Source organism: Nicotiana tabacum, chromosome 4, assembly GCF_000715075.1.
Source record: "Nicotiana tabacum cultivar K326 chromosome 4, ASM71507v2, whole genome shotgun sequence".
Classification (NCBI taxonomy): Eukaryota; Viridiplantae; Streptophyta; class Magnoliopsida; order Solanales; family Solanaceae; genus Nicotiana; species Nicotiana tabacum.
The window spans coordinates 101,796,954-101,822,832 of record NC_134083.1 but is presented as its reverse complement, the minus strand read 5'-3'; the positions used below and the strand labels follow the sequence as shown (position 1 = coordinate 101,822,832).

Sequence of the window (25,879 nt, the reverse complement as noted above, 5' to 3'; positions counted from 1 at the left end):
ACCCTCGCTTATGCAGAAAACAACTCGCTTCTGCGAGAATAGCTTGGCCAGCCCAGATCCCTTCTATGATGCCTAGGACCGCATCTACGATCGCGCTTTTGCGCAAAAATTGCCGCACCTGCGAAGACCCCAGGCCAGCCCCAATCCCGCATCTAGGCCAACCCCTCCGCACCTGCGGCATCGCACCTGCGGCCAAGACCCTCGCAGGTGCGATCACATTAGAGGCAGCAGTTCCAGCATTTTCCTTAAGTCCGAATTTGATCTGTTAACCATCCGAAACGCACCCGAGGCCCTCGGGACCTCAACCAAATACACCAACAAGTCCTAAAACATACCACGGACCTACTCAAGGCCTCAAATCATATCAAATAACATCAAAACGACGAATCGCAACTCAAATAAAAAATCTATGAACTTGAACTTTCAAATTCTATATCTTGTGCCGAAATACATCAAATCAATCCGGAATGACTTCCAATTTTGCACACAAGTCACATTTCACATTACAGACATATTCCAATTCCCAGAATTGAATTTCGACCCAAATATCGAAAAGTCAACCACCGGTCAAACTTCCCAAAACATTTAACTTTCGCCATTTCAAGCCTAATTCTACTACGGACCTCCAAATAATTTTTACGGACACGCTCTTATGTCCAAAATCACCATACGAAGCTATTGGAATCATCAGAATTCAATTCTGAGGTTGTTTACACATAGTCAACATCTTGTCGAATTTTCCAACTTAAGTTTTTCATTATGAGACTAAGTGTCTCGATTCATTCAAAAATCCTTCCGGACCCGAATTAACTAATCTGATAGGTCATAATACAGTTATAAAGCACAAATAGAGTAGTAAATGGGGGAACGGGGCTGTAATACTCAAAACGACCGGTCAGGTCGTTACATTCTCCCTCACTTAAACATATGTTCGTTCTCGAACGTGCCAAGAGTTGTTCCCAAGCCATCAAATCACTATTCCATTTTCACAGCTCGAATGTCTAACACATCTCTCATACACGATCTTTCCACGAGGAATACTTCACCCATTCTTTCGTGTCACATAGCAACATCTTAAAATCAACAATCGATCAACCAGGAGAGTGCCGCAATACCTATGACATACCATAATTCAAAATATAGTGCGCCTTCTGAAATGTACACTCTGCTCACGCAATACCAAATAGCTATAGAATTCATCTAAACATCGAAAATCGTCCATGCCATCTAAGAATTTATGACCTCCCTTTCAAAACTAAATCGTGACCTGGCACACGCAAACCTTAATCCCACACAACACCACATCTATCATGCCATCATATGAAACATACGAGAACCCCATAATCATTCGGAGTCACAAGTAGAATACATATCCGATCAGCTAGAAGCCTTTTATTTGATCCCATCCAGTAGAAAATCACAATACTCAACATACTACCTTACACCGGTAGAAAATATCCATCTCAAACCGTGGTAGAAATCCTTGAGAATGCCTTGGAAATTCATTTTCACATAATCAAGCCATCAGATTTAAATCTCTCTAACTCAACCAAGCCACACAGGTCGCCAAACCCAAGAGTATTGCCACAAAGCACCTGTAGAAAATCCCCCACATCATAAGCACCCAATGAACCGATCATATCCATTACCATACTGATCCAACCTACTACCAAGTTGTCCTATTTCTCCGAGTCCCTTCCGAATTTGTCTTTAGATTGATATTTCTCCTTGCTAAAACGCCACGATCTTTAACCACAACTCACCCAACAAACCTTAGCATAGAACCACAACACCTTACGACCCATAAGCAACTGTATTCTTCTTAAGTACCTTCATAAATACCACAACTGTAACATTCACTCTGAAAATACCTTATGTGAATTTGAAATTTTTCTTCTTACCTTCCTTATACAAAAATGTAGAATCCATAGTCATACGGAACCACAAGTCCAGACACCATCAAATGCAAGTCTCAGATTTTATCCATACACAAGTCCGGAGAAATTCTCAATTGCTATATATATACCTCAAACCTATTAGAACTTTCTCGATAGTCTCCCCTTTGTTCAAATCCAAATTACACCGCCCAAATGGGCCAAAAAGACATGTGCCCCATTAGCACAACAACAATCAAAGAAGTAACTCTACTTTAATACCACCTATCAAACTCATACTCTGTGCGTACTACATCATTCATAAATAACAACTCACTTATTCCACGATTTTCATATACTCATAAAGCACAATATAACCCGTATCCATAAATTTCCTTACTCGAGTCATTCTCTAACTCCACATCTGCAAGTCATAACTAACCCACAAGTATGCCTCAACCCGAAACTAAACCTTTACATATAACCATGAAATTGAATTGTCAATAGCAGGATCCCCCACTTAGCTCAAAGCCATAGATTAAAACACTCGATAACTCACAATACCCATACTCTATTGCTGCCTTAATACCGCAGTCAGTTCAATGAAAATTCTTCTCAAGCTCATACCACACCAACCATAAAAATACCTCAATCATCCGCTAAGCTCGCATCAATTCCCTTAACACTCAAGTCAACTTTCTCAACCAGATTCAAATTCAAGTCTCAACACATACGCCACGCTGGCAGAAAAGAAACTCTTTTTTCACATCATAAGGAACACACCTATGTAGATTACTCCGCAGGAGATAACCTACTTGCTTAGTCTCAAATTGACATCTTGTTATACCCTTTCGCAGCCACAATTACTATGAAATCACTTAATCTTCCTGAGTCCAAACTCATTAACCAGACACGAGAATTTAATTTGCCCCAAAATTTAACAACGTGAAAGATCTTTCAAAACATTCACACTCGAGATTGTACGCCACATCAAAACGAAAATCAAGCACCCAATGGACTTCCTTTATACTTCAAGGAAACGCTTCTCGTCACATTCAAATCGTCTTAACGTATCCCGTAGTTACATCATACTCATCACAAGGTCATTCCACTGCTCACCGAGCCATAAATTCCACTCTAGGGACATTACCGCACATATGAGTCCAAATGTACAATTACAACTGAGGCTACCGAGATTAAGCTATGGTCCAACCATGGCCTCAAGTCCTCCAGACTAGCACATCACCAAAACACATAATACACATCTCGAACTTCGTTCATAGAATCACAAGACGGCGATGCACAGCTGATATCGAGCGCTCATGTATGCATACGAATGCGTGGAAGGAATTCAAAGAGTTATGCCTCAAGCTGAATCAATTACGCACGATAAGGAAGGAAAGATGAGAAGTATATATCCTAAATGTCATGTAGCCTCTCGAAGATAGGTATGGATGTCATCATACCGATCCGCAAAACTCTACTAGACACTTGCTCGTGACTTGTAGAACCTATGAACCTAGGGCTCTGATACCACCTTGTCATGACCCAAAATCCAACCGGTCGTGATGGAACCTAACCCAACATGCTAGGTAAGACAATTATCATCTATCCAATTCAAATCACAATTATTAAAGCAATTTAAGTAAAGAAAAATCTTAATCTTATATATTCCTCAAGAACTGGTAGTATAAATCATGAGCTTCTAGGAATAGAGTATACAAAGCTGGTATGAAGTAAATACATCATCTGTTTAAAAAGTACATAAACAGAGTTTTATGAATCTAAGGCTCCCATGAACAAGAGGCATCTACAACCGGAGTGCAGGTACATCTTCAGATCCAGCTCCCAATGAACACAACAACATCAACAGCCAACATCTGCACGTAAGGTGCAGAAGTATAGGATGAGTACAACCGACCCCATGTACTCAATAAGTAACAAACATAACCTTAGGTTGAAAGTAGTGACGAGCTTGTACCAAGGTCGGGTCCAACTTCAATAAACAACAATAGTTCGTAACAACATAAAATAAGTAATACCAGAAGTAACTCAACGATTAAATGCTCAACAAAAACATGATTTCTGAAAATAGTTCTACCTTTCAAGTACATCAGTGAAAACCCAAATTGTTTACCGAAGTTGCCAAACGTATGAATAAGTTTGAAAACAATAATTTTTCCAAAAAAATCCTTTCAATAATAAATAAAATATTTTATTTTCTTTTCAGATAACTAGTGTAAAACAAATGCATTACTATGCCCATCTGTCAACACATGTGAGAAATCATGAATGAAGTGATACCGTACAGCATGAGGAAAATACATCTCTATGCCTGTATGTCATGTGTGCATATCAATGCAATGTTGTATATGATGCACCATGCTGACAGCCTCACACTTTACACTCATCATGCTCAACTACTCGGTACTGTATATGGCCCATACGGCCCAGGGAAGATCCATCCCGGAAAATATACATCACTGACTATAAGTCACCCAGTACCGAGGAAGGCCAATCCAACCATGTGGAGAAAATCCATCCCCAGGTAACACACTCTCGAATACTCAACCACTCGGTACTATATATGGCCCATACGGCCCAGGGAAGATCCATCCCAGAACATATACAGCACTGATCATTAGTCACTCAATACCGAGTAGGGCCAATGCAGCCCGTGGAGAAGATCCATCTCCAGGTATATAATACTTCGGACAAGATCAATGTCCAGGGAAGATTCATCCCTCAATAATATCAACCGCGCTCACTGGGGGTGTGTGCAGACTCCGGAGGGGCTCCTTCAGCCCAAGCACTATCATAAATCAGTATCAATATTAGAATCAATCATGCCCTCGGCCTCACTCAGTCATCAATCTCTCCAGTCTCTCTCTCATGGGCTCACAATGTCATGAAAATAGCCCGAAAATGATGATATGATGTATAAATAAATAACAACAGAGACTGAGATATGATATGCATATGAATGTGTGCGTATGACTGAGTATGTAATGCAATGAAGGCAGATAACTTAACAGCAGAAATGACCTCGGTGGATCCCAACAAGATAAACATGTAGTCTAAACATAGTTTATAGCATGGATCACATTTTGATAACTCTAGTACGTAGAGATTTTCATGATTTCAGACAAGTTTAGATAACTACACAGTACTACAGAAATAACTGTCATAGTTCACACGGTGCACGCCCACATGCCCGTCACCTAGCATGTGCATCACCTCAACACCAAATACATAACACGTAAAATCAGGGTTCATACCCTCATCTCCAAGATTAGAAGAGTTACTTACCTCGAACAAGACGAATCCAATGCCGAGCAAGCTAAACAATGCTCCTGAAATCCCATTCTGCGCGTATCAACTACTGAATGGCTCGAATCTAGCCACAATAAATTTGATTCAGTCCACACAATTTATAGGAAAGTTCCATATCAAAATACTAATATTTTCTTACAAAATTCGAAATTACATTCCAAAAATTGCCCGTGGGGCCCACGTCTCGTCGCTACGAAACTCACAAAATCCGACAACCCATCCAATTAGAAGTTCAACCATACTAATTTCACTCAATTCCAACTCCAAATCAATGTTCAAAATTCAAAAAATTCATATTATGAACTTTAGGCCAACACCCCCAATTTCCTCTTTAAATTCATCAACCAATTGCTAAAATGAAGATAGATTCATGGAATATAATCACAAGGGAGTTAAGAACACTTACCCCAAGTCGTGTGGAAAAGTTCCTCTCCAAAATCGCCCAAACCGAGCTCCAAAATCCGAAAATGGTGAAAAATCACGAACCCTCGAATTTAAAGGATTCCGTCCAGCCCTTTCGCAGATGCGGACAAGAGGTCGTACCTGCGACCCTCGCTTCTGCGGAAAACAACTCGCTTTTGCGAGAATAGCTTGGCCAGCCCAGATCGCTTCTACGATGCCTAGGACCGCATCTGTGGTCACGCTTTTGCGCAAATATCGTCGCACTTGCGAAGACCCCAGGCCAACCCCAGGCCCACATCTGCACCAACCCCGCTGCACCTGCGGCCAAGACCCTCGCAGGTGCGATCACATCAGAGGCAGCAGTTCTAGCATTTTTCTAAGTCCGAATTTGATCCGTTAACCATCCGAAATTCATCCGAGGCCTCCGGGACCTCAACCAAATACACCAACAAGTCCTAAAATATACCACAGACTTACTCGAGGCCTCAAATCACATCAAACAATATCAAAACAACGAATCGCACCTCAAATCAAAAATTTATGAACTTGAACTTTCAAATTCTATATCTTGTGCCGAAACACATCAAATCAATCCGGAATGACTTCAAACTTTGCACACAAGTCACATTTCACATTACAGACCTATCATTTTCAGAATCGGATTCCGACCCCGATATCAAAAAGTCAATCCCCCGGTCAAACTTTCCAAAAAATTTAACTTTCGCCATTTCAAGCCTAATTCCACTACGGACCTCCAAATAATTTTGTGGACATGCTCCTAAGTCCAAAATCACCATACGGAGCTATTGGAATCATCAGAATTCAAATTCGAAGTCGTTTACACATAAGTCAATATCCGATCGATTTTTCCAACTTAAATTTTTTATTATGAGACTAAGTGTCTCAATTCATTCTGAAATCCTTCCGGTCCCGAATTAACTAATCTGATAGGTCATAATATAGCTATAAATCACAAATAGAGAAGTAAATGGGAGAATGGGGCTATAATACTCAAAACGACCGGCCGGATCGTTACACTAAGGAAGTCTCTATATGGCCTCAAGCAGGCCTCTAGACAGTTTTTTTCTAAGCCGTCTTAGGCCTTGCTCAGTAGAGGCTACATTCCTAGTAAAAATAACTATTCTTTATTCCTCAAAGTCCACTGGCAGTTCCCTCACAGTTCTAGTTATTTTTGTTGATAACATCCTTCTAGTTGGTGATGATGTTTCTGAGCTGGATGATGTCAAGGCTTTCCTTGATGCTCAGTTTAAAATCAAGGACCTGGGGTTTATTTACTATTTTTTGGGCTTGGAAGTCACTAAAGTTGTTGCTGATTTTCTTATGACTCAATACAAATTTATCTCTAATTTACTTTCACAGTTTCATTGCTAGAATATTTCCTCTATGGTCACTCCTCTCGATGGCTCTGTCAAACTCTCAACTGATATGGGGGAGCCACTATCTGATCCTAGTACTTATAGGAGGATAGTTGGCAAACTTAATTTTCTACAACACACAAGACCTAATATTGCTTTCTCAGTACAACATCTCAGTCAATTCCTCTAAGCTCCTCAAGTCCCTCACATGCTTGTTGCTATCCATGTTCTGAGTTACTTATCTGCTGCCCCAACTATAGGAATTCTCCTCTCTCCTGGTACTGATTTCTCTCTCAAGGCTTATTCTGATTCCGACTGGGCAGCTTGTGCCATCTCTAGGAAGTATGTCTCTGGTTATTTTATCACTCTTGGTGGCTGCCATGTTTCTTGGAAGAGCAAGAAGCAGCAAATTGTATCAATGTCCTCTGCTGAGGCTGAATATAGGACCCTTCGACAAGTAGTTGCTGAGGTGTCATGGTTAATCAAGTTACTTGCTGATTTTGGTGTCTCTATTACCCATCTTGCTCTTGTTTTTTGTGACAACCAGGCTGCTATCCACATTGTTAAGAACCCAGTCTTTCATGAACGTACCAAACACATCGAGATTGACTGTCATTATGTGCGCGACCATGTTACTTCTGGTTTGGTCTCCCTTCATTATGTTACAAGTGCTGAACAAGTGGCTGATATCATGACCAAGCCCCTTACAAGCCTCTCTCACCATCATTTACTAGGCAAGCTTGGAGTGTTCTCACCCCCAAGCTTGGGAGGGGAGGGGGTGTTGAGCAGATTAGGGGTTGAGCAGATTGGACCTTAGTTCCGAACTACTTCAGACCAGGCCCACTCCTGTCCCAACGGCCCACATAATAACACACACATATAACAACATAGCTTTTATATTCTTTAGCCATTTTACCTTTGTAAATATAGCCACATTGTAACACAAGTATAAATACTTGTATTTACGGAAATAAGAGGTTAGGAGATTCATTAATAATAATAGGTATTTTCTCCAATAGTTCTTTTCCTCTTTTCTCTCTACTGTACAGCTAGGGTTTCCTCCATTGAAACCCATTGCATGAGCTCACTCTGAGCTTCTAACATATGTTGACCTCGTTAAGCAACGTTTTGGGAAATAACTTCGCGCCAGAATTTTGAAGCGTAAGAAATTCTAGAGATTACCAGATTTTTCATCCATAAATTACTAAAAATTCTGGTGATCCGTCAGAATTTGTGGTAAAATACTGACGATCACCATACGATGTTAAGGAAAATTTCGCCCAACATGCATTAAAATTCTAGCGCAAAGAGATTTTCTCCCAAAACTTCTCTTGCGGTGGTCAAAAAATAATAGTTGTACAGAAATATCCTATTTGTGTCATTCACCCGAGAATGTGTCCCTCACTATTTGGCCTTCTACAGCGCAAATTCGAGTTAATTGGATCCAATGTTGATATCGATCACCTGATGGAGAAACCAAAAACGTTGGCTAAAATATGAAATGCCTATTTTTTCTATAAAAATCACCTTAATCTTTTTCTTTCCGATGTTGGGACGTAAATCTTAGACTTCCATGATCTATTTTAGCTTCAGTGATAGAATATCTTTTTTCTCTAACTCAACCCTTTTATATTATTCAGTTGGCTTTATCTATTCAAAGTTCTAAGAAATTGAGATAATATTACTTTGAAATAAAAGACATCTATCTGTTCATAGTCTCCCAAGATTTTTTATGTTTCATCATTCCGTTTAACACATCTCTATCAGAATCAAACTATGAGGCATGAGGAGATTTAAAGCACGATTGCGATGTTTTCCAATATAATGGAGCCAATAAATAAGAGTAACCAAAGATTTTTTTGTTAAACCGGTGAACCAAATGACCACGATAAAATATGAACCATTTATTTCTGAAGCTTTTTTTGACAGCATTTGAAAAGAGTATTGCACCATACAATTCAATTACGCCATTAATCAATTTGGAACAAAGGAGCAAGTTGATTAGATATTTAGAATATACCCACATAGTGGAGTGGATGAGAAGTCAGAGCATTAAGCTCTTTGAAGAAATTAAATTTAAGTATTGATTTATTCAAGGTCAACGCCTACTTTTTTTTCCTTTACTTTTACCCAAGAAAAGAAACATAGTTGAGCTTATCCACATGTCTATAGTATTATTATTAACACGGAACCAAAGGGCAGCCCGATACACTACCCTCCCGTTATGCGCGGAGTCTAAAAAAGGACCGGAACCACGAGGGTCTATTACTAACAAGGAACCACGATAATAAAAAGCATAAAGTATAAGTTTAATCCATCTTTTTTAGCACAAAGAAAGGGATTCCTTGCACATTATCAGACAATGACTTATTCACAAAAGTCACATTGAAAAAAATAGTTTTCATTGTCAGCTTTCTGGACTAACAAAGTAACCATTTCATAGTCTGTCATACAAAGTCGCAAAGATATGTTTCATCTTCTGTCACATACACAATGACACGAAGTAGCAACGACAAACTAATCTATATCATGAGTTTTCAGTACTAATACACAAGGGGTTGGGAGGAGGAAATATTGAGAGAGAGTTCAAGGCACTTAATTCGTGTTACAGATAGATCAAACCATTTTTTGCTGTTTATTTTACAGGAGAAATCTCCAATGCTCTCCATTTTTCTTCTATTCCAACCCCACAAATCCCGTTTCATAGACTTACAACAACAATTGGTTCCATTGTGCATTTAAGTAGAACACCTTTTGCAAATGCTGTAAGCAAGATTTAAACTCTAACCTTCTTATTAGCCATTCTTCCGTAGCCCTGGATGCCTCGGTCCATAAGTTAAACAGCAGAAACTCTACAAAGGACGCATACTCTTACTGACAAACACCACAGGACACAAATTAAAGGGGAAGCCCAGCATGATCTATAAGATTTCCATTAAACGTCCAGGTCTCCTTTTGGCTTCTCTATCTCCCTTCGCTTTAGTTCAAACCGGGGAGGTTTTCTTTTTAGTAACCTGAGAATTCCAACCCCTCCTCACAGCAACTATATACACAGTCAGAGATTTTTCTAAGCGCGACTATCTAGAAGTTGATGATTCACCTAGGGAGACAGAAGCCAAAGATGAAGCCCACACGCGTGCACTCCTTGCACCATGGTGCAAGTTCCTGATCTTGCATTGTCTTAGCTTTGTCCAAAGCCCCTTCATATCTATCGTCTGAACAATCCGCCTCAAGATTTGGCCAGTTTCACCGAAGATGTCTAAATTTGGATTGGGTCTGTACCTCGTCCAAAAAGCTTTGATATGGTACATGAGTCTTTGGGCAACAATCCATATTACCCTTAAACAAAGGAATGCAACAGCAAATGACAAGTAAGGTTCTCGACTTAACATTTCATTGAGCGGCAGGGAGAGCTTGGACTCCGTTGCAAATCTTGCATTTTTCCTTAATACACCAGAATGATCAACATCAACAAACTGAATTGGTTTAAGTCCTGCATTCAAGACAACCAGAAGAGGAAATTAGACGTGGTAGGCAGGTCAAAAGAAGCAAGCCATAGTTCATACTTCAATAGACATAGCGAAAAGAAGCTATTAACTGATCTCCTTGGACCCCAAAATTCCTCTTAATCTATATCTTGGAGAACATACATTGGTTCCCAGAATCATATCTACATGCCAAAATTAATTACTCCTTTATAAAGTTTTCTGGCAATTAGTTGAGAGAGGGAATAGATTTTCACTCAGTTACCACTTCTCCTAAATATGAGGAAATTTTATTCTACCTAGATTCAAGCGTGTATGACGTATACGGTTAAGCCTTAACTATAACTAACCCCAGTTTGGCCCAAAAACCCGATACTAATTTTTGCTTATTTAAGACAAGTACCTGTAGTTCTCCTGTAAAATTTTGAAAGTGAATCAAGATCTTTGCAATCATGAAACCACGTCCTTGACGTTCGGTTAAAAATTAATATCGCAGGCACGCTATGTATACCATATCTTGAGAACAAGCTGCAACATGGATCATAAAAAAGCAGTTCAGTTAATAAAAAAATTGCAAATTTGTACCAGTATCCATAAATGAATGATTTCGTTCTTGGAAAACTCAAGTGTTTTACAGTGTTGGCCTGTTTTGAATATTTCATGTTATTGAAAAAGAGGAAACTTCGTTCCTCGCCTTTAGAAGAAATAAATGCTTCTCCAGACACATTAGCCCCAGCAGATTTAGCAGTGAAACCATAAGATTCCATCATATCAGAAGCAAAGATTTCACAATCATACTCCATTCCAGCAATTATGACAGTACGCTTTCTTTTTGACAAAGAGGAGCATTCTCTCACCTCGGCATGGCTGAAGATTGCTCAACGGCTAGGTGTTCAATTTGAGGGTACATAGAACTTAAGGCTTCAAAGATGAAATGAATTCTCCTTGAGAACGGGCACCAGGAAGCATAGAACAACGCTGAAGTATATGTACTCCGTTGCCTGGAGGTCAGGGCTCTGTCAATGAAGTCTCCACCAACCTGAAAGTGACAAAGACATGAAAGGAGCAGGTATTTAATCACTGTACTAGAGGAAAACTCAAATGAGAACCATTGAAACATTAATGCTAACATCCAAACTTGAGCAAGATAACCATAGGCTCATTTTCTATGTTGAAATCCAATAATATGTGAACGCGGCTTTCACTAAGTGAAAGATGTGCCTACAATGAAACTGTTAGACCTTTGTTGATGCACATGAATTATCTTTCCAGCCGGTGAAGCTAAGTAATAACTCCAATGAAGACAATGAATCAATTCAAAGAATGTGACAAGATAAGAGAATCAGTTGCAAGCACACTAAGATGTTATTTTTTCTTTTTCCTTTCTGATCCGTACGTCTAGATGCATCAATTATTCTATTCTGCGCATCAAGGGGCTGCAAGAGAGAAAATGTTGTCCATATATTTCATGCGCAATGTGTGAAAAGTCCATGTAAAATTCAAGGTATTTCAACCTTAAAATACGCGAGTATTTATCTGTCATTTTTACTGGATTAAAATGATCACCTCACTTGTGCAATAAACATTGACTGCGCCAATTATCTTTGGAAATTTAAAGAATGCAAATCGAGAATCCAGACTGAAGGCAAGCCACACCAACTTAGTTGATGTAAAAATGGCAGCCCGGTGCACGAAGCATCCTGCATTCACGCAGGATCTCGGGAAGCGCCGCACCCAAAGGGGTGTGATGTAGGCAGCCTACCCTGCGCAACCATCAATGGCTGATTCCATGGCTCAAACTCGTGACCTATACGTCACATGGAGACAACTTCATCGCAGTGTTGTCAAAGGCGCGCTTAAAGCGTGCTTAAGCCCTGAAGAGGCGCAAAACATGTTGAGCGCTTCGCTTTGCTTAACGGGCACTTCAGTGTTGTCATCAATGCTCTAAAGCATACTTTTCCATGCCAATGAGCGTAATCCTGAAGAGGCGACACTAAATAACTGATATTTCACTTTATCGTATTTTTTTTTCAATTTCTTTATCCATATGTTTGTTATTCATGCTTATACGTATTAGTTTTGGATTACACAGACATTTGTATTTTTTCTCCATTTGCGCCTTTCTTCGTTAAAGCCCATGCTTTATTTGCGCTTTGTACTAAAAGCGAGTTTTTTTGCGCTTTAACACTACTTTATTGTTTCTCCAAAGCTCCCCTTCACCAACTTACTTGATGTGTATTGTTATATTCATCATATTCAAGAGCAGTGTACAACTGCAAACAAACGTGGATTATTTTCAGCACTGAAGAATCAAATATTAATTGTTCCTTACCCAGAATGTGATGTAGTTTTATCAGCTTTCTTGTTAAAACCCAAAAAAATACTACCTTTGTTTCAATTTAGATGACACACTTTACTTATTAGTCCGTTCCAAAAAGAATGACACATTTCTACAATAGGAAATAATTCAACTTTAAACTCTTCATTTTATCCATTTTACCCTTAATGAGAAGCTTTTATGACCACACAAATGTCATGGCCCACAAAGCGACCTTTAAAGACCACAAATTTCAAAAGTCTTTTTTTTTTTTTTAAACTCCTAGCTGAGTCAAACTACCTCATCTAAATTGAGACGGAGAGAGTAAGAAAAAGGATCAAGGAAGAATTCTAAGATATTCTTGTAGAATTCTAAGATACTCTTGTTGCTTCCTTTGGCGAAGGCTCCGCTATATGAAAATTCAAGTCAAAAATCGAACCTTTTTTTCATTTTTAAACAGATAAAGGGGTTGACGAAAGAACAAGGCAGCCAGAGAAGCAGAGATCAGACAGGCTCTAGGTCACTCTTACTTGCAGCAAGCAATGATCTTATCTTAGTACTAGACAATAGCTTAACCTCAGACCTAATAACTTTGTTTCATCTGTTTACTTCCGCCTTGAGACATTAAGGCTCCTTTTTGTCTCTAGGAGGAAGGTTAGTGCAGATTAACAACGTTTTACATTCTCTGCGAACCTACATGAAGTTACTCTTCCCAATCCCTTCTAAGCTAATTCAACATTTAGACAGGATTAGGAGAAGCTTTTTTTGGTAGGGAACCTATCTTTCCATTCGATAAAGTAAGACGCACATTTGCAAAGCAAGAAGGCAGGGGAACCTGGGCGAACAACCTATGAATCCCAAACCAAACTGGCTTTAGAGACATAAAAAGATAAACAGGTGCTACGGCGAAGGGTTATGCATACAAAATATGGGAAACTCAATGAGTGGGTCCACCAGAAAAGTAATGGTGTTGGACGATGGAAGCATATCAGAAATTATGCCGGAATTTCTTCAGCATAAGGCGATTGAATGTTGGTGATAGCAGGAAAATTAAGTTATGGCAGGATGCAAGGTGTCACAGGGGTGATTTATGACACTCGAATTCTGCCCGAGGTTCACCACTGCGCGGCAGCCTTCCAACACTTAGAATAATTTTAGGAACGTTTTGGGACTTAGAAAAATTTAGGCAGCAAGTAAAGTAAAGCCACACACGAAAGTTACAGGAATTTCTTCCCAACTCGTATTAATATGTGAATACAAGTACACAATAAAGCCAACCCTATGGCCAAGAACAAAGAACACCCTAGTTCCCTGCCCCAAAATGATTTTCCCACCCTTAGGAATTACTTAGACGTTTTTGGCTTAACAAATTGCCACAAGACTAAGTTATGCCCCTTTGGGACAGCCTTATGCACATATTTATAGTGCAGGCTGCCCAATTACACTTGGCAGCATTTAAAGCAATCAGTTGACAAGCCCCAACTGATGGGCAAACATAGAGAACATGCGAAAAAACGTGTATCACTAAGCCACACAATCAGCCATGATAAAAAACGTGCATCCACTTAGCCCCATGATCAGTCATGCTTGGATGTGGCGGTTGTAACCGCTCAACTGCCTTGTCATGTGCACTGCATGTGCTTGTTTTGGCCAGCTGCTGCACGCCCAAGGCTGGCATTGCGCCCAGCCTTGCCCTTTGACACTGCTCCGCCCGTATGTCACAATCACAGCTTGTCGCCCATTGACTTAGCCGCACACGTCCGTTGTCTCAGCTGTCCGCTTATGACAAGTCGCCCCCAACTTGATCAAATCTGCCCATGCCCTTGTCATTGCTTGTCTTGCCTTACCTTGTCTTGGCCCCTGCTTGGACATGGTTTTGCCTTGCCATTGTCATGCCAACCCGCATGTCCATGTGAAATGCGCTTTGCCTCCGTCAAGGTGCGTTTGTCAGCTCCGCACAGTCCGTCATGCCGAGCTGCCCGTCATAATGTTGCCCCATTTTTCAGGTTGTGTGCCAAGGCCATCATGAAAATCCTTGTCACAACCCACAGGAACTTTGTCAAGGGGCTAACAAACCACCCCCACCCGAAGAATTCATCGTCCTCGACGATGCAGTTTTCGCATTTTTCAGCACCATCATAGGCCCTAAATATGCCGTCTCCTGCTCTTGTTCTTCCTTGTTCAACTCATCTTCACCTTTTTCATCAGCAAACAAAGTTGTAAGCCGTTCAAGTTTCGGACAGTCCCTCGCCATGTGTGGTCCTTTACAAATAAAACAGCCATCAAACTTGTTGTTTTGTCCCTTGTTTGTCGAAGGTCCAGCACATTGCTTTTCCTTCCCATTGTTATTGCCCTCAACAGCATTTCCTTTGTCATTCCCGTTTTTCCTCCACTTTTTTGCCTTGTCCTTGTTCCCATTTTTGGACTTTGAAGCAGTAGAAAAATCAGAACATTCATGCCCCAGCCGGAAGTCACCCAAAGCATCCGCAGCAGCGATGGCACTAGGAAGGTCTTTCACGTTCTTCCTTCGGAGTTCCATCTGTGCCCACGACTGCAACCCGTAAAGGAAATTGTGCAGCTTGTCTTCCTCAGACATGTTGCTTATATCCAGCATCAAAGAACTGAAATTTTTGACAAAATCCCTGACCGTTCCAGTTTGTTTCAACTTCTTCAAACGATCTCTAGCAATCCAGCCCGCATTGCTAGGAAAGAATTGATCCTTCAACTCTTTTTTCAGCCCTTCCCAAGAGTCGATCTTAGGCCCACCAGGACTTACATCATCTGCCACGCGCGTCCGCCACCAAAGCTTTGCATCGTCCACTAAGTACAAAGTCGTTATGGTGACCTTGTCTTCATCTCGCACATGGGCAGCCTGAAAGTACTGCTCCATATCCCCCAGGAAATTTTCGAGTTTCTTGGCACTCCTTGCACCATTAAACTCTTTAGGCTCAGGTATTTTGACCTTGGTATGATCTGCCCCACGTTGTGCATCTAAGTTGCTCGGACTCTTTACTTTCAGTGCCGCACCCGTGTCGACACGACGTGGGTGTGGGTATGGGTGTGAGATCAGTGTCGGATCTGGTCAACCGATTTTGAGTACTTTGACCAAAATCAACGGAGAAATTTGGGACAGATACAATGATTTTTGAAAACAAATCAAAAGCTAGGGTGATATGGAAGAAAATGGAATACCCTGTATATATAAATTTCTATGTCAATCGTTTTCCTTTTATCTCCTTCTAAAATTCTACTCTTGTTCAATATTTTCTCCTTCTCGGAATACCTTGTAAGTTTTCCACATAATGTCTCATAATTTAGACAAATTTTTGTAACTCTATTTTTAAATAATTGAATTATTTTTAGCCGAATCCCCGCACCCGTATTCGTACCTGGATCCGTACCCCCGAATCTTTAAATTTAGATCATGAAGGATCTGACCTCTAGATCCGCACCCGTATCGGACACCCGCACCCGAGTCCGAGCAACTTAGCTGTGCATCATCATTGCCAACAGCACGACACAGCAACCCATTTTCCGCTTTCAGATCTGTGCACTCCTGGCTCAGCCTGTTCATCTCGGCCTCAAGATAGGCGAGACGAGTCACAATAGTCAGAAATTGATCACCATCAACAATTCCGACGAGTGCCTCCAATGCAGCAACTCTTTCCCTCAGTTCTGCATTGCCACCAGCCATCTTTCATGAAATTCAACCACTGAACGTCGTGTCTTCGTCCCGATCCAGCCTCGCTCTGATACCAGTTGTCACAGGGGTGATTTACGTCACTCGAATTCTGCCCGAGGTTCACCACTGCGCGGCAATCAAGTCCAGCCTTGACTTCAGCCTTCCAACACTTAGAATAATTTAAGGAACGTTTTGGAACTTAGAAAAATTTAGGCAGCAAGTAAAGTAAAGCCACATACGAAAGTTACAGGAATTTCTTCCCAACTCGTATTAATATGTGAATACAAGTACACAATAAAGCCAACCCTATGGTCAAGAACAAAGAACACCCTAGTTCTCTGCCCCAAAATGATTTTCCCACCCTTAGGAATTACTTAGACGTTTTTGGCTTAACAAGTTACCACAAGACTAAGTTCTGCCCCTGTCGCCTTATGCACATATCTATAGTGCAGGCTGCCCAATTACACTTAGCAGCATTTAAAGCAATCAGTTGACAAGCCCCAACTGATGGGCAAACATGGAGAACATGCTAAAAAACGTGTATCACTAAGCCACACAATCAGCCATGATAAAAAATGTGCATCCACTTAGCCCCATGATCAGTCATGCTTGGATGTGGCGGTTGTAACCGCTCAACTGCCCAGTCATGTGCACTGCATGTGCTTGTTTTGGCCAGTTGTTGCACGCCCAAGGCTGGCATTGCGCCCAGCCTTGCCCTTTGACACTGCTCCGCCCCAATGTCACGACCACAGCTTGCCGCCCATTGACTTAGCCGCACACGTCCGTTGTCTCAGTTGTCCGCTTATGTCAAGTCGCCCCCAACTTGATCAAATTTGCCTATGCCCTTGTTATTGCTTGTCTTGCCTTGCCATGTCTTGGCCCCTGCTTTGACATGGTTTTGCCTTGCCATTGTCATGCCAACCCGCACGTCCATGTGAAATGCGCCTCCGTCAAGGTGCGTTTGTCAGCTCCGCTCAGTCCGTCATGCCGAGCTGCCCGTCATGATGTTGCCCCATTTTACAGGTTGTGTGCCAAGGCCATCATGAAAATCCTTGTCACAACTCACATCTGCCGAGGAACTTTGTCAAAGGGGCTAACACAAGAGTAGGTCCATACTCTGGATCTTTACAGTTTTGCTGCAGATACTGAGGCGACAATAGCACAAAGAAGATCAGGAATGAGAGGAAAATATGTTTTAGAAGAGCTGCTATGACTAGGAAGTTGAAAGATTGGCCAAGTTATTTCTGGAGTTGGGACAACAAGATATTTTCCTGCAAAAGCTGATCCTTTAAAATGAACTGCACCAAGGGATGTAAATTTTACAGTGAAGCAGTACTACCAAATTCTTTTAACTGTAAATTGTGATCTTCCCCACTGGCCAAGAAAGATGATTGTGAGACTAAAGCCCCTTACAAGGTGGCTGGCTTTGGTTGGGTGATAACACACTTAAGTTCTAACTCAGCATAATCTACGGATGAGAGATATCCGGATATGCAGCAGGTGCTTTATGTGTGCTGAAGCAAATGAGGATATTTGCCATCTTTTTCCGCATAGTCCTACAGCTAGACAATAGTGGGAGCTATTGTGAACATTATTGGGATGAATTGGATGATGCCAAAGAGAATTAAACAGGTCCTTAGGTGCTGGAATGGATGCAGAATCCAAAAGGGGTTGAGGAAGACATGGAGGACTATACCAGCTTGTCTTGAACTATAGGAAGAAAGGAACCAGAGCGCTTTGAGGGTAGAGAATAGTTTCTAGATAGAGAAACCCAGCTATGTGCAAACTTTTCTGAACAAGTTTAAATGGTTGAAGCTCAGAGTTTTATCATTGCATTGATAGCCTATAGAGTCAAACTTTATGCTTGCAATGAATATCAGAACTTTTTTTAAGATGTTGGTGCAAGACAAACAAGTGATTAATCCAACCTACTTGATTATTCAAGAAGAATCGACAAGAAGAAGACTACCACCAATGAGTTAAGCGACAACTAGTGGGCTAAAAGTGTGACCAAAGGAACAGCAGAGGGGTTGGGAAAACTTCTCAAAGAACAGTTCCATTGAGATGTGAAACGAGACTCTGACATTCTTACCAGCTACTTCTTATATATTTGTAAAAATAAAAATTAGTATCACTTTATGGTATGTCTTTTTAATTCAGTTTGGCAAAAATTAGTATCAACTTTAGGGTAAACAACCTCAATTAAACATCTGGCTTTTCAAATATCAGCAGCAATTGAATATGCAAGGTGTATGCAGAAATATCCATTAACAGAGAGATCCCGGAGATTTATAGAGATTGACGGTCAAAGGAGAAACCAAGATGTTGAAACTTGGTTTCATAAGAAAGCTATTCATGAACAGATCATAAGAGCATTTGTCAATCAGCATAATCCTAGTGAACGGTCAATGCTGGAAGGTTTAAATCTAGTATGAGATTCAAGCTTCCAGATGTTGAATAACAAACTGGTGTTTTTTGTGTACCTTCTATTTCAAATTCTAATGATCTTATTGAATGAAAAATCTTTTTGGATTATTCCTTCCCTATAACTATTAGATGGTTGTGTCTTACTACGTGTCATGACTCAAGTGACGAATTCCAACAAAGCTACAGTGATCACCGCCAAACTGTTGATAGTCTCCATCCAAAAACTAAAACAGATTTACAAACGCCAACTTTTAAACTTCCTGACCATACTTTTGAAATCAAAGATATTACTAGCAATTAGAAATACAGTCCTCTTAGATTTTTTGACCATTTGTTGAGATCATATGCATCACTAAGATTTTAGCAACACCTACTATCTAGAAAGAAGGACAAAGCATACTAAGGATCTACCCTAAGCCTTTCTTGACAGGCTTAGTATCTACATATATATTCCAAGATAAGTGCCTGAGGGCAGAGACAAATGAACAAAACATAGGCAAATATGCTCACCACAGAAACGTTTTTAAAAAACAAAAATTCATAAAGAAATAACCATATTAAGAATCAAGTGACATGAAAAATTTTCCAAAATAACTTTCAAGAGAAAAAAAACTGTTATCATAAATAAATTCAGAATTTCTTAATCTTTATTTCCCAGTTTGTTAAGTTAAAAAGTTTCTAGCTTTAAGAGTTATTACCCAGAAAATCAACGCAAAAAACAAGAGAAAGCCCACATAATTGCGAAAATCAAGAGAGAAGCAAAAATTGCATAAAAGGGAAAAAGCAGAAAGAAACACCAAATACATACACAAGAAATTTGCAACAGAAAAATACCAAAAATATAAACCAGCAAGAAATGAAAAGCTGACCTGAAGAGGGGATTGGAAAGAAAAAGAGAGAGGACATTGAGAACGAAGAGCAAGCAGATATGGAGGAGGTGCTGACGCATCGCATGGTGAAAAAGATATGAAACAACCAATGCAGAAGAACAATACTATTCCATAGACCCTTTTCCTCAATTCCTCCATTAGCTTCAAATACAAAAATTCCACAAAGGAAAAGGAAGATAACAACACAATTAGGCCTTTGATTTCTTCGTCAAACCTATCTGTTTCTCTCTCTTCAGAAAAAGGATGTTTCTCTCTTTAAATCTATTATTATTATATTATTATCTATATAGGGTGTCTTGTCCATAAGTCGTTCTTTGCCTATGGATTCTATATTTCCCATCCATCCATCCATAATAAATACTACTAGTAAGAATCACCTCCATGACACATTTCTCAACTCTGACTCGCTAGGCGGATCATGGATGTTAACTTTTATTAGTATTACTTAATTTAACTGAACTAATTAGATTATTACAGTGACTGTATTTTTTATGGATACGATGTTTTTGGGTTTCTATTTTATTTATATATTTTTCTATATAACAGAAAAATAGCTTAATTGACATGTTAAGCTTAGGGCTGCTTATCGGGCGGATTGGACGGTTAATTACTCTTAACGATTTGGCTTAACGGTTATCGATTTTTAAATGTATTAATCCGCTAGCCACCCGATAAGATATCGGGCGGATTGGTATCGGTTTAGCTCTTATCGGGCGATTATTGGGCGGTTTATCGGCCTAATTCAATCTATATTGCGTGTATTAATTATTTGCTGACCGCCTAACATACAAATTTAGAATAGAAAATTATACATTGAGTCCAGACATACATGTCTTTTAACGCCTACATAAGAATGATATAGTGTCATGTGTTGTAGAGTGAAAAAAGATGTGGCACAACACTGTTGTTCTTCTATTAAACATAGACAACATGCATTAGTTTTAAAAAACAAAAGGAGAGGTGAACCATAGACATCAACTTAAACAATCTTGTTGTAGGGTGGGAGAATAAGCTAAGCTAAGCCAAGCCTGGGATCTTCTGATGCATAGTACGTAAGGATTCATTAAACTTCGGTTTTCGGTTTCGGTTTGGTTTTGAACACCCCTAGTTAAGCTTGTAGTTTCGACATGTTAGCTTAAAATCTTTAAAGTTTTGTTTGAGGGTATTTCAGACTTTTTATAGTGCTTAACCTTAAAACGTGGCTTTTACTCTGAAGATGTCATTTTCCATAGCTGCTACACACAGAACTCTTATGTATATATGCTGAGTGACCTGCTTAAGGCGACTATTGTTTCGACTATCCCTGACTCTCTTCTTTGTTTGTATCAAATTCGTTCCTTCTTTCCTTCTATTTCTTTTCCGAGTTTCTTCTCTGTCACTATGGTATTTTTCCATCGATCCTATGTTAGTATTCTTGCTTCTTTGTTGCTTTGGTTCTCTTACATGCTTTCTTTATCTCTTTATTTTTCTTTTTGGTTGTTTGATTATGATTATAACCTGATGCGACAATGATGAGAAAATCTCTTAGATTGAGTAACTTTTGGATTTGAGACAGCTCAAACTGGGAGATATGGTCAAGCCTTTTCTTTGGCTTTTGTATTTGTGGAATGAAAGTATGAATTATTGACTCTAATTTTTCTCCCTAATATTTAAGATTCCTTATCATAGTCGATGAACCAAAATAACAGTGAAAATGAGAAGAGAAATAAGAATTGGGCAGGATTTATTTTCACACTTTCTTTATGTTTTTTCTATTAAATTTTGATCTGCGTCACTATTTTGGCATCTGATTTATGTATTTTCTGGTTCTTTAATTCTATTGCCGCCCGGGGTTGACCTTTTGTTAACCTTTCCCATCTCTGTTATCTTGGATGGAATAAGGGCTTACTGAAAGCTATTAGCATATGCCGATCCGAGAACTTTAGAAACATATTCTTATCTGACCTTCAAAAATAACCGGCAAGAGAAACTTTTAGTAATAGAAATAAGATTTGATCAAAATTATGTCCGATTGTAGCACACATACATTCTCCAGCTTTGAGGTTCATTAACCAATGATTTTCGCAATCTCAAATCTAGAGATTGTGTGTTTCCTTTGATTGCTTGCATCACGAAAGTTGAGAGGCATATTCATTTTTACCAAAATGAGGATAAACAAGAGAGTACTTTTAGTTGCTGACAGAATATAGTTTGGTGGTGAATATCTGGGTAATTTGGTTGACTGTAATGTTAGTTAACATGTACATTAACTATCCTATTTAGATTCAAAAGGTATTATTTTCTTCATTCTTAAGTAAATAAATTTAATTAGTTGGATATGGTTTATTGAAGGAACTGAAAATTGCTGTAACTTTTTTTGCTTCCATGTCCCTTTGCCAGAAGATGAGGCACTACTCACGAAAGTGGAGCTTGAAATTAAATCTGTCAAGAAAGATCTTGCCATAGGTTCCAATTGCTTCTCTTCTTATCTTTACTACTAATACTTCCATCAATATTTGAAAACATATTTAAAAATCTTATTGGGCAGAGTCGAGTCATATAATTTTTGTATGTGTTTGTTTTCCTCCTTAATGTTGCTTCTCAGTGGTAAGAGTAGAGGGGCGGGCCCATTATCCACCGAGTTTCGAAGGCTGCGGTTGGTCCAAAGGATCGGCCCTAGACGGATTTCTCGGTCATCAAAAAAATGACTTGGTGAATTTTAGTTCATTGCTAGATTGACCAAGCAATGTACAATATATGGATGGATATCTGAAGGACAAGTAGTGCAAGTCTCTTGAGCTATGTTGCACAGACTCTCCAAAATATTGTCGCACCCGTGTTGGATCCTCGAAAAAATCCACTACTTTAGGAGGATCCGACATGCACCCGGAGATATTTTCAAAGAGTCTGAACAACATAGCTCTTGAGCCATTCGCTCATTAAACAATATGCTGGTGATTCTGCTTGGAGGCATTTAAATTATATTGGTCAATATATAAGTTGCTAAATAAAAATTCTCCATTATCTCATCCTGTGATGATAGAATTTTACTAGATCTCAGTAATAATAGTATTACTGTGTGGCTTTGCAGAATATGAAAGGAGAGCAAGAAGTTACTTTGGTGATTAGTAAAGTAACAACAGGTAGAAACGGCAGGAGACAGAATAGTGTCTTTATTGTAAGAGTTGAATCAAAGCAAAAATAATCTGGTGCTAGCTCGATGTTGGTGAATGATGAATATCGTGTAATATCTCATGTTATGTCTTTTTTAAGCTGTTATCTTTTTAGCTTTTGAAGTTAGTAATTTTGAGAAGCAAAGTAATCGGTCATACTAAAAATCTTTAATGTACTGTATATAACCAAATGAAGTTGTAATTTGTCTACAGCTTTTCATTTAGCACCCATTTATATTCAATTTATGCATTCCAATTATTTATAGCCTAAGTTTATGCCTGTATGAAGTACATATTAGATTTTAGAGTATGACCGAGTTAAGAGTATATCATCTCAAGAGCCGCTCTCCAATCTAGTTTATAATAGAAAAGCTCAAGTTTAGACGTGTGTGCTTATTGTCTATAAATTAGAAATCAAGGGTGTTTTTTACTTTTCACGTATTTAGGCATTTAGATCTCATGTCTCTTAATTGTATAGCCACAACATCACTGCAATCCACGTGTGTTTTAACGCAAAGGCAACAACATCACATTCGAACATACAGCAAAACCAGAGAGCTCCATCAACCTACCAGACTCAAACCGCTTTGTTCTCCGTCCTAGCATTTGCTTGTAACGACCCGATAAGTCTTTTTAAGCTTTAGAACTTTGTTCACTGGATTGAGATATTGAATAATTTCATATTATACATTATGACTCGCGTATATGATTGGTTTCAATTTTCGAGAGGTTCAGAGTTGATTTGGGAGAGTAATTCTCAATTCGGAAGCTTTAAGTTGGAAAAGTTGATCAATGTTTGATTTTTGAGTAAACAATCCCGGATTCGTATTTTGATGGTTCTAATAGATTCGTATGATATTTTAGATTGAGTCATATGTCCGGATATGGATTTGGAGGTTTCTAGGTTGATTTGGCCCTAATTATCGAAAGTTGGAAATTTGAAGGTTTAGAAAGTTCATAAGTTTGACCAGGAGTTGACTTTTGGGCTATCATAGTCAGAGTATTGTTCTGGGAATTGAAATAGGTATGTTTCATTATTTGGGACTTGTGTGCAAAGTTCGGGTTCATTCCGGATTGGTTAGGCTTGAATCGGACGCTTGGAGGTAAGCAATTTTCACTTGAATTTGGTTTTATATAGTGATTATGCATGAATTTCTACACCTAAAAATTAAAATTTTGAAAGGAAATTTGGGAATTTTGTCTACACTTTAACGGAGTATATTTTGGGGATTTGAGTACCTATTTGGACTCGGTTTTGAAAACTTATTATATATTTGGACTCGGCAGGTTATGGGTCATTGGATATTGGTATTGATTTTTGATATGGAATCAGGTTGAAAACTCGGATAATGCAAAAATATACGGAATCAAAAGATAGAAAATTAGAGTTTAAAATAGGAAAAAATAATAATCTAACTATAAACTAGTTAAACCCCTTGAAATTCTTATGATGAATAATGATAAATAAAGAACATATATTAAGCAAAGTAAAGAATGTAATTCAGAGCCCCTAGTAATGATATTAACTAGTACGGCAAATTAACATTCAAATACATAAGATAATCCAAGGGTATGAACATGAACGCATACAATATTAACCTAACATAGATAATCTAAGAAAATATTGTAAACAAAAAGAAAATAAAGATACCCTAAACCTCTCAAGGTTTGGTCTTTGTTTATCAATCCATAATAAGTTTTCTTTCAAAAGGAACAGACTATTTATACTAGAACTGATATTTGAATTAGTAACCAAAATATCGTTAGGCTAATAAGGAAGCTAAATAGAGCTAATTTACAAAGCTAGCCTAAATTGCCAATAGAGTCACACTTGATCTTGACCCCTTTAAGGCATTACAATGCTATGATGTTGACTTGGAAATTATCCTTGTTAAGTATGTTATTCCGGTGTGTCCCATCCTTCCCCCTTGAAAGAAATTCGTTCTCAAATTTGGACCTTGCAAAACCAAAGGCAAACATAAGTATCAAGCCAATCACAATCAAATCATTGTGTATGCAAGCTAAAAGATCAAAGTTCTCAATCTTGTACTCAAAAGTAACACTCTTATGATATAGCCAAGCGTCATAAGCTATAAAGAACAAATCTTTTTATGACACAAACTTGACTATAAGAAAAATAATACCCATAAGAAAAATCAAGAAAGTGTAAAGTTCCATGCTTCCAACAAAACCACAATCTTGTAAAATTCTCAACAAAGTGCAAACTTTATGGTATAATCAAGTGTCATAAGAAAAGGTAAAAAGCATACTCTCCAATCCTAAAAAGATACTTTACCATAATAAGAAATAACTCTAGCATCAAAAACAAACTTTAATCCCCAAGTATTCACATACTTCCCAATAATAACTTCACATGGCAACTTAAGAAATAGGCCAAGCTCATCATGAATCATCATACACAGATAACAAGATACTCAAAAAGATACATTTTTGCCTCAATGGCCTTAGATAAACACAAGATAAACATAAGTCAAATGTACATACCATTCTTGTTTTTGGGCGAAATAAAAGTCTCTTGACAAAAAGTAAGCCAAAGTATTAGTTCAAGGCTTTTTTTACCCTTAGCAACCTTCTCTTGCTGAATCTTCACAAGATAATCAATTAAGTTAGTTTTTTTTTTTGCTCAAAATTGTTATTAAAAAAATAAAAAGAAATATTCTTACCTTTTATAGAAGCATTAACAAAATCTAAAGAGAAAATTCTCTCAAAAGTAGGAATTAAATAAGTAAAGCAATTAATACTAGTATTAGCATCAAAAACTTCACTTTCCTTTTTACGCTCAACCAAATCATCTCCACATTCACATTTGCTCATTTCATCATAAACATTGAATCTTTCTTCCAAAGGAAATCGAATCAAAAAAATCATCAACACATTCTTCTTGACTCATTTTTTGTGACAAATCACTCACTTCACTCCA

At 38.8% G+C, this 25,879-nt stretch overlaps 1 protein-coding gene and 1 long non-coding RNA gene across 3 annotated transcripts; one reads left to right on the top strand and one right to left on the bottom strand.

The window, feature by feature from the left end:
• Nucleotides 1-9,372: 9,372 nt before the first annotated feature.
• On the bottom strand, nucleotides 9,373-20,187 carry LOC107770374 (5'-adenylylsulfate reductase-like 5). The gene is made up of 4 exons (XM_016589679.2): nucleotides 19,766-20,187; nucleotides 11,328-11,509; nucleotides 10,874-10,998; nucleotides 9,373-10,478 (listed from the first exon to the last, which is right to left on the bottom strand). Exons 1-4 carry the CDS (start codon nucleotides 19,922-19,924, stop codon nucleotides 10,063-10,065), a joined length of 882 nt encoding a protein of 293 aa, XP_016445165.1. The 5' UTR covers nucleotides 19,925-20,187; the 3' UTR covers nucleotides 9,373-10,062.
• An 840-nt stretch (nucleotides 20,188-21,027) lies between these two features.
• Nucleotides 21,028-23,165, top strand: LOC107770376 (uncharacterized). 2 transcript variants are annotated; one of them, XR_012708383.1, is made up of 3 exons: nucleotides 21,028-21,169; nucleotides 22,166-22,231; nucleotides 22,857-23,165. It is a non-coding gene; the product is annotated as an uncharacterized LOC107770376 (long non-coding RNA). The 2 variants fall into 2 exon arrangements; XR_001644595.2 differs by having other exon boundaries at nucleotides 21,028-21,190.
• The last annotated feature ends 2,714 nt before the right edge of the window (nucleotides 23,166-25,879 follow it).

Bases quoted from the DNA above. Each gene is read 5' to 3' on its own strand.
- LOC107770374 (XM_016589679.2), bottom strand. From the start codon at position 19,924: ATGGAGGAATTGAGGAAAAGGGTCTATGGAATAGTATTGTTCTTCTGC. The intron at 11,510-19,765 runs GTCAGCTTTTCA...TGTCACTTTCAG, and splicing joins CTTTCCAATCCCCTCTTCAG to GTTGGTGGAGACTTCATTGA. The intron at 10,479-10,873 runs GTACTTGTCTTA...TCTTGAATGCAG, and splicing joins ATTTTACAGGAGAACTACAG to GACTTAAACCAATTCAGTTT.